Source organism: Muscardinus avellanarius (assembly GCF_963383645.1).
Source record: "Muscardinus avellanarius genome assembly, chromosome: 11".
NCBI classification, from domain to species: domain Eukaryota; kingdom Metazoa; phylum Chordata; class Mammalia; order Rodentia; family Gliridae; genus Muscardinus; species Muscardinus avellanarius.
The window spans coordinates 12,018,808-12,027,755 of NC_137797.1; the positions used below are offsets into that span (position 1 = coordinate 12,018,808).

At 53.5% G+C, this 8,948-nt stretch overlaps 1 protein-coding gene across 1 annotated transcript in view; it reads left to right on the forward strand.

Moving 5' to 3' along the window:
* Positions 1-1,217: 1,217 nt before the first annotated feature.
* The window catches only part of CACNG2 (calcium voltage-gated channel auxiliary subunit gamma 2), a 124,538-nt gene continuing 116,807 nt past the window's right edge, over positions 1,218-8,948 (forward strand). Inside the window, exon 1 of the mRNA XM_080705132.1 lies at positions 1,218-1,553. Within this exon, the coding sequence (XP_080561258.1) occupies positions 1,343-1,553 (211 nt within the window). The 5' untranslated portion in view covers positions 1,218-1,342. The remainder of the gene's footprint in view (positions 1,554-8,948) is intronic.

Here is an 8,948-nt window from a genome sequence, read left to right on the forward strand (position 1 = left end):
GGCGATGCATAAAATAAAACAACCCCTTTCCCTCCCCACCCCCCCACCCCCCCAAAAAAAAAGTGGAAAGGAGGATTTAAAAATCACATAGCGACCGTGTCGGTAATTACCCTTCCAGGTTCCCTCTCTCCGCTCCCAGGCCGGGAAACGGCTGGCTGAAGTTTGGAGCCCGTCTGCTTGTGGTGGGAGGGTTGTGTTTGAGGCTCTGGGCACGTAGAGATGGCGTGAGAGGGAGGCTGAGCTGGGAGAAGCGCCGAGGGGGGAGGGCGGGGAGCGAGCGCCGCGGAGAGGGAGCCAGGGCTGGAGCGACGCCTGCCCGGCCGGCGCCCGGGAGCGCGCCCATCCCCGGAGCCCGAGCCCAGGCGCAGCAGCCGGCGGCCGGGGCGCGGGCGCGAGGACTGGCCGGGCCCCAGCGGGCGCGCGGGAGCTGTCCACTTCAGCACCGCCCGCGATGCAGTAGGTGGGAGCCAGCGAGGGGCCGGCGGCGGCTCCTGCAGCAGGACCGACCTTTGCAGAGAGGGGGAGGGAAGCCCGCCCGAGCCTCGGGAAGAAGCCCCCTCCCTCCCCCACTTCGCCAACACTCCCCGCGCCACCAACAACAATACCCGCCGCCGCCGCCGCCGCCGCCCGCCCTGCAGCCGCCGCCGCCGCCGCCGGGCACAGCCATGGGAGGCGAGACCCCCGCGCCCGCGCCGCTGACACCGAGGGCCTCCAGAATACTGGGGAGTCGGGTCTGAAACGCGAGCGCCCGAGACCCCCCCCCAAGGAAGAGAACTGGCGAAGCCACGGATTTTCATGGCGCAGGCCGCAGAGCCCAGAACGAAGAGCGAAGGCTGCACCCCGGCCCTCCCCGTCTCTAACTGTCCAGGTCCCGACCACGAGAGATGGTGTTGAGGACCCCGCCGCTCCCCGGTTCACTGTGGAAGCCATCTCCAAATTAGCTATCACATATGGAAACTGGAGACCAGAATTTTAGGAAAAGAGATTAAGACATCTCACTTGGGGGGGGTGGGGGGTGTCTTTATATCTTTTTTTTTTCTTCCTTTTTTTTTTAAAAAAAAGAACAAAATCACTGCAACTGGAACAGTTTCTGATCTCAAAAGGCAAGCCTCTCTTCCTGTGTGATCTTTATAATTTACACTCTTTTCCGTGAGCTTTCTTACCTCTTTTTTATACCCCTCCACATCGTCTCTTCACACACATTGTCCATCCTATTATTAGTGGAATTCTCTTTAAAATTTTTTGGGTTTTTTTTTTTTTTTTTGGCTTTAGTACCTGCACCTGCACACACACACCCTCCCGAGAACCAGAAGCCGGCCGGGTGTTTATATAATGAAGAATTATGGGGCTGTTTGATCGAGGTGTTCAAATGCTTTTAACCACCGTTGGTGCTTTTGCTGCCTTCAGCCTGATGACCATAGCTGTGGGAACCGACTATTGGCTCTACTCCAGAGGGGTTTGCAAGACAAAAAGTGTTAGCGAGAACGAAACCAGCAAAAAGAATGAGGAAGTTATGACCCATTCTGGATTATGGAGAACCTGCTGCCTAGAAGGTATTTGATTCCCCGTCGCCTCCCCCTCCTCACTCCCCCTCCCCACCCTCCGCCAAATAAGTCCCCTCTCCAAGCCACCATTTTCTCCCTTCACCACGGATCAAGGTTGGTTGGGTTAGTTTCAGAGGAAAGGAAATCAATAAGCAAAAACCACACTCTACTCCCTCGCCTCCGCCGCCTCCCCCCACCCCAAACCTCTTCCCTGTAATAATCTATGCTGTGCTGAAAACAACCGGAGGATGTCTTTTAAAGTCACGGGCTCTGCCCACTCTGGAATCATTAGGATTTGCCTTTAGACTCAGCACTGCCAGTAATGAGGAGGGACAATAATTGCCCCCACCCCCATCAGTGCTGCTTGTCTCTTGCAGTGAAGAATTCCAAAATGTTCTTCCTTCTCCCCTCCTCTTCCCCTGACTCCCCAAAAGTCCCAGATGCATCATCATCATCATCTGTAAATCCCTCTTAAAAAAAACCAAAACTGTTGTTTCTAAGAATCTTATTTGGTAAATCCTAATTATTCCAGGGTCTTGAGCTGAGTCCGGGAGCATTTCGTAATGTCTGTGAGAGCCACACGTATCGTTCCAGGCGGCTGGCTGCGTGTGTGTGTGTGTGTTAAGGTTTACAAAGTCTAAAAATACATACGTCTCTCGCAGGAAACAAGCCCAAGTTCTAATAAACAGCAATTCACTTGTGGGGTAGCCTGAGAACCAATTCGCTTGCACACAGAGTGACATGTGTGTTACCCAGAAGTGAGTTGAGTCAGCATTGTGCAGGCAGGAGAGGGTATGGGAGGTGGGGGGGGGCTGGGGGAGCCGTGGGGCGGGCGGGGGTATCAGCTGTTGGCCTTGATCTCACAGGGTTGAGGTGCGCGCGCGCGTGTGTGCGCATGTGTGTGCGCGCGCTCTTGCTGTGGGCCCAGGGCCCCCTGCGGTGCAAAGGCTGGGGGACCAGAGCATGGATCCAGGCATGTGCTCTGGGAGACACTAACAAGGCCAGAAAAACTCTGCGGTTCATACGAGCTGCTCTTCACAGCAGACTTTAATATGAGGGGCTGCGTTTGCAGAGCTGTGTCTGCCCGTGTGCACAAGCCCCGTGGGAAGGCGTGTACGGAGATACATATGTTTCTGGGTGGTTTATGGGCTTCCCTTCGGATGTGAACCTAGACCGGAGGCCGTTTGAGGCAGTGTCGGGAAGCAGGTACTGCAGGGTTGTTTGCTAAGCTCGACACGGGATGGCAATGCAGGGAGCAGAGGATGGGGGAGAAGAGAGGGCCGCGCGGGAGAGACGGATGCGGCCCCAGGGTCTAACCCAAACTGAGCCCAAACCGCTCAGTGGGAGGTGGTTACGTCTGGGAAAGAGCACAGGTTCCACGTTCCCCTCCCAACATTCTTGGTGCAAACGGTTGAGTGATGGCTGAACATGTTTTGAATAGCTAAGTGACTTCATTGAGCGATGGTCTGTTTGACGCATACTGCATTCGCTGCCCTTTCTCAATCCAAGCCGCTGCCTTTAGCATATTCTGCAGAGGAGCTCTATGCTCAACACTACACGCTCTTCCCCAGCCAGGAAGACAATATCGGGAAATTAAAAGGGACCGTTCTAAACACTCGCACACACACCCCTCCCTTAATAAATGAAAAGCCTTGCAGACCGCTAGTCGTTAACAGTAGAAAAGACTGTTTCCATTTAATTAAACATTTATGACAGACTTTCATTCCAAAAGAGAAAGAAAGCCAAGAAGATGAGGGCTGCTGGAGGGAAACGATCCCAGTGGCGATTCGCCTTCCTTGGGTCTTGATGAGCCCGGTGGAGAGAGGTAGCCAAGAGCCCAGGGGGGAAGCAGGGCATTATTTTAGGGAAGATGTAATCAGACATCGGTGAGTTGGTATCAATATGCTGTGTAAAATCAGAGTTTTATTTACAAACCCTTAATGCTGTGATCTTTTAAACATCTTGTAATTCCCAGAAGGCAGAAGGACCAGAGGTGGCTTTGGGGTGGCTCGTGCATTAAAAGGCTTAAGTATGTTCCTTGAAACTCCATCTGTTCCGTAGCCACAGGCTCAACGTGCTGACCCCCACTCTGACTCTTGTCTAAGCCGCGCATCCTCTCCCTGGGCCGTCTGGAAAGGGCTAGGACGTCGACACTCCCCAAGGCTTTAGGATGCTCACAGGAGTTTGGAGCTGTCCCCAGCAGCCTCCTTGGGCACCGGCCTCCAGGCAGCAAAGAAAGGGCAGGCCAGGCTCTGCAGGGTTGGCATTCCCTTCCTTTCCCTTCCCACGTGTAGCCAAGGCCCAGGCGGGAAGGGCTGGGGCTCAAGGCACTGGTCCAACCCGGTGTTTAATTTCCAAAGCCTCTGGATGGGGCCTCGCAGGCCTGGGACTACCTTAGAAAACTGGGTCTCGGCCCCTTAGGAAGTGGTCTGGAGATTTTAAGCTACTTGTCTTTTCAGGCTAACTTCCAAAGGTTGGGAGTTCACTCGTTTTTCAAAGTCGGCGTCGGGGGGCGTTGCTATGTTTGCGTTTTAATCATTCAGAACAGAGTTGGCCTTTATGGGGATCCAGTTGCCGGTTCTTCCAGCTCTCCGGCCTGTGTGGGGTAGGGGGAGACACTGCATAAAGATCCCACGGTCACCCCTTTCCTTGTGATTTCTGCTCAGACCTGAGAAGCTGCACACTGATTTCAAATCTTCTCTCTGAGCTGCTGCTAATAACCCCTGATGAAAAGCAGCCCGTCTTTCTCTGATCTCCTGCATGCACACTTTCTTGTTAGGGCTTTTTGTCTCCCGAGCTGATTCTTTTCGTCCACCCCTTGAGGAAAATAAGAACTGGGAAATAGTCCCCAGTCTCTGTTATGGCTCTCGAAGTTAATTCTGTTTGCTGAAGAACGAGAAGGGATACAGCCACCTGTTAGGGGCAGGCGCAGGCCACAGGAGAACAGGGATCAAGAAATAAACCCGGGCCCCTATTTTTCCCTCCACATAGTAGATAACTGAAAAGCCTCTGTGTGTGAACTTGAAATCCCCAGCAGGCGGTGTCTTTCATAGGATTCGAGGAGCGGGGCTGGGACTGGGAGCAGGAGATGAGATGGATACAGGCGGGTCTGGCATGGTAGGAAGAATTCTTGAACTTTTTAAGAAATCAAATTCAAATCCTTTGAATAGAGAGATGAATCGGCCCTTTCAGGGAAGAGCTCAGATAAAATCTATAGTAGAACATTCAGATGGCCTGTTCCAAGGGAGGCCACCCGGTGGGCTTGCTGCTCAGGGTATTAAACTGTCTTGTCACCTGAAGGAAACAGTGTCTCCAGGGGCAGCAGGAAATGGGCTCTGCGGATCCTCTGCTGGGCCTTCCTTCCCTCTGCCCCAGCTCAGTATCTCCAGCCCCGTGCACAGGAGCCAGCTACGGGGCAGCAAGATCCCTCTGTCGGACCCATCAGAGTTCACTCCGTGTCCGGGCTGCTCAGCTGCCTGGACGGAGGTTTCTAGCTCCTCTTCCACCCGTCGCTGCCCTGTGTCCCCTCCGCAGGCTGCTGCTCCACCGGCCATCCACAGCCTCGCTCCCTGTAAGCGAGCAGTAGCTCAGCCGTCCCTAAGTATCCTTTCCAAGTCTCTAACTGCACAGCCCTGGCCAAGCCTGCAAGATGGCAGAGTGTTCCAGGTTCTGCTCGGCCCCAGCTCTCTGGTTCTGCAGAAGGGAAGGATGCGGCTTTTGACTTAGTTGAGAAGCCTGAGGCCTTTTTCAAACACCCTCAAGTATGGATGTGCTGACATAGGCCCTCCTGCTACGAGATTCCGGACGTAACTGGACTTCCTTTAGGAACTTTGCACACAGTAGGTGCAGAAGAAATCTTTATCAATGGGTTGATTCAGAAAGATGTTGAATTACTGACAAGAATGCAAACATCACGAGGCTGTGTCACAGTCGAGGGAGACAGTGACGAGGTCAGAATGGCTTGCTTGTTCTTCCTGGAACTTCCTTTTTTTTAAAAAAAAAATGAGTCATGAAACTATTATTATAAAATAAGAGAATTTAAAGGCAGTCCGTCGCTGGAGCTGCACAGCTCCTACTTGGCTAGCATGAAGGAAATTATTCAAGAAAAGTTAAAGAAACGTGGTCCAAATGCTCAGCCCCCTCAGGGAAGAAAAAGTAACCGGTTGGTGTTTTTCCCTTTTCTGCTCTGAAAGTGCACCAAAGTTCCATTTTACATTATTATTTGCCAGAATAGACACCTCTGGGCCGAAAGCAGGCCTTACAATGGATCATCTTCATTTATCTTCTCCAGAGCCTTCGGTTTGCTGGAGTACCTCTGATCCACTTCACAGGGCCCTGAAAACCGGCCTCTGGCCTTGGTTTTTCCTCATCAGTTTCTCCTACAGCCAGGCCCAGCATTCCCAGCCTTCCTCTCCTGCCCAGCCGCCCTGACCCCTTGACCTGCAAGCCCCAGGGGTCACACCACACACCCTGCCCTGCCCCACCCTTGCTGCCGCCTCACAGGTGAGCAGAAGGAGGGCCCACAAGCCAAGGTCACATGGTACCAAGTGGCTGAGCCAGAACTTGCATCCAGGCCTCTTGTGACTCCCGGAGCCACATTTCCCCACACCCCGGAGGCCCGCAGCGGGCTCTGTGCTGTCCACCCGCCTGCTGTTCATATCCACTCTCAGCACTGGCTTCTGCTCCATCTGTATCCCCTGATTCCCAGCCTGGAGCAGCCAGGAAGCCCAAGCTCCCTCCCCCAGCCGCCATCTCCAGGCGCCCTGCACCCTCCAGGCTGAAGCCAGCTCCCAGCAGTGGGAGCTGAGGGGGTCGCCACCAACTTCTAACTGACCCTCCGGCCAAACCCACCATGTGCCTCTTTATTTTCGCCCTTTCGTCTCGGAAGCATCCTAAATGCGAACAACCCCCTGGTTTTGTGTTTGCGAGCATTTTCAGTAAATAGGAAATGTATGCCCCGGTGACGCGTGGCAGCTTTCGGATGAAGCTTTGCAGCGGAGTCGAACGAATGTCACGGCCCCGCAGACCTGGGTCCACTTGATGCATCTCGTCCTCATGAGCTGTGTGATTTGGGCAACTGAACTCTCCAAGCCTCAGTTTCCTCTTCTATTAAAAAAAAGAAGAAGGCTGGGTGTGGTGGCGCACGCTTGTAATCCCCACGCTAGGGAGGCAGAGACAGGAGGATCGCGCAGGTTCGAAGCCAGCCGTGCGCGCTGGCTTAGGAGACCCTGTTTCCAAATTTTAAAAAAATGTAAAAATAGGTCTGGGAGTGTAGCCCGGAGGTAGAAGGGCTTTCAGGAACCCCAGTAACACCAAAAAAAAAAAAAAAAGAAGAAGAAGAAGAAGAAGATGATGATGATGATGATGATGATGATGATGGGGGAAAAGCCAGGCGTGGTGGTACATGCCTGTCATCCCAGTACCTAGGAGGCAGAGACAGGAGGATCACGGGTTCAAGGCCAGCCTTGGCAATTGGGTGAGGCGTTCAGCAACTTAGCGAGACTCTGTTTCAAGATAAAATTTTTTAAAGGCTAGGATTGTAGTTTGGACATAGACTGCCCCTGTGCTCAATCCCTAATATGGAAGGGGAAGGACAAAAGGAAGGAAGGAAGGAAGGAAGGAAGGAAGGAAGGAAGGAAGGAAAGAAGGAAGGAAGGAAGGGAGAACCCTCCGCCTCCCCTTCATTTTCACATATTGACTGTAATGCTCACCAGCTTAGGCCCACCGCACCCCACCTCTGCAGGGGTCATCTGTCTTTACTAGGCCACCAGCTGCAGGAAGACAGGGATGTGTGTGGCTACACAGCAATCACACCAGTGTACGACGTCACCCGCCTCGTTGAGGAATGAACAAACACCACCACCTGCCCCAGGGTGGGGCTCAGAAGTGGTGGCCCCTCCGCCCAGCCCAGGGACGGCCCTGTGAGCGAGCCCAGGGGGCGACAGCACCATTTGTGGGCATGCCCAAAAAATAAGTAATGAGTTCAACACCAGGGAGAGAGAGAGGAGTGGGGGGGGCTGGCTTGACAGGGATGATAATAAAGAGAGAGAGATAAAGCAGAGCTTGGAGAGAAAAAAGGAGTCTGGAGGGGAAAAGCTGGGGTACCAGTCCTCTAAATAGATGCTGGCCACGCTCCCCTCCCTCCGCGCCATCTGCAGTGTCTGTCACAGAGATTCTCAGGAACGGCTTCCCGGGAGTGTCCACTTTCAGTGCAAGGCAGGCAAGAGGAGAAAAAGAATTATATATGTATATTATATATATATTTTTTTTGTATTATCATCTTAGATAATTATCATCCTAGATGATGATACAAGACATTTAAACTTATCAAAACTCAATGGCTCTTTTAGCCTCAAATAATTATTTTGCCCGAAACCGCCTATTGACATGAAACCTGCGTTGTAAGCGGCCAGGCTGGTGGACAGCTGTGGATCAGGCCGGGCCTTCCCTTATTTATTTTGCTGGTTAAAGCTTTGATGAGCGCCTACTAAGTCCCTAGTGCTGGGCTGGGGGTTGAGGACTTCCGGGGTCCTCAGAGGCTCCTGGGAGAAGCGGAACCTGTTTCAAAAGCTCTGGCTGGTGTATGTGGACTGTAACCACAATATATGCCATCAAGGGGCTGTGTGGGGCCATGAGTTCATGACACTGGGACTGCGTCTAATCCGGGAAGGCTTTCCAGAGGAGGTGAGATGGGAACAGACAGCTGAGGGCTGAACAGGAGTCGACCAGGTGAAGACAGGGAGGAAAGACGGTCCAAGCAGGAGGGCAGCAGGTGCAGATGAGTGAAGAAGGTGCAGCAGGGACCGGGGCGCTGGAGGGCGCGTCGTTGGTGAGGCTGGATGTGGGAGGGGACAGGGAAACCGTCAGGACCTAAGGGCCTTGTGAGTCCAGTTAAAGCATTTGACTCCTTTTCTCTGGCTTCCTGCTCACGAGCTATGTGACCTTGGGCTGCTTCGTTCTGTCTCTGAGCCTCATCCTCACGGTCCCCTGAGTGGGGATGGCCATGCCCGCACTCGGGATGCTGTGAGCCCCAGAACAGCCATTTCTCTCCTCTTCTTTGCCTGGTTCCTCCACCTCCATCCTGAGCTGAATGTCGTGGTCTCTCCGGCCTCACAGCTTCCAGGACAGCACAGAGAGGGCAGGAAAGATACTCCACTGAATTCAACAAAATTCCTACCAGTGAAATGCAAAAGATCTCGCGCCAGCCCTGCGTGAAACAGCCCCAGCTTGCCTCCCGACCCCGTGCGGAGTCCCGCTGTGGGGTCCCGGAGCGTGGGCACCCGGACCTTTGAGACGGCCCCTAGCCTTTGCCCCCCTCCTTATTACACTCTCACAAATTCTGAGGGATTCCTGGCATCTTTCACCACCAGACAGGCTCATGGAGGATTTGAGTAGGAATTTGAA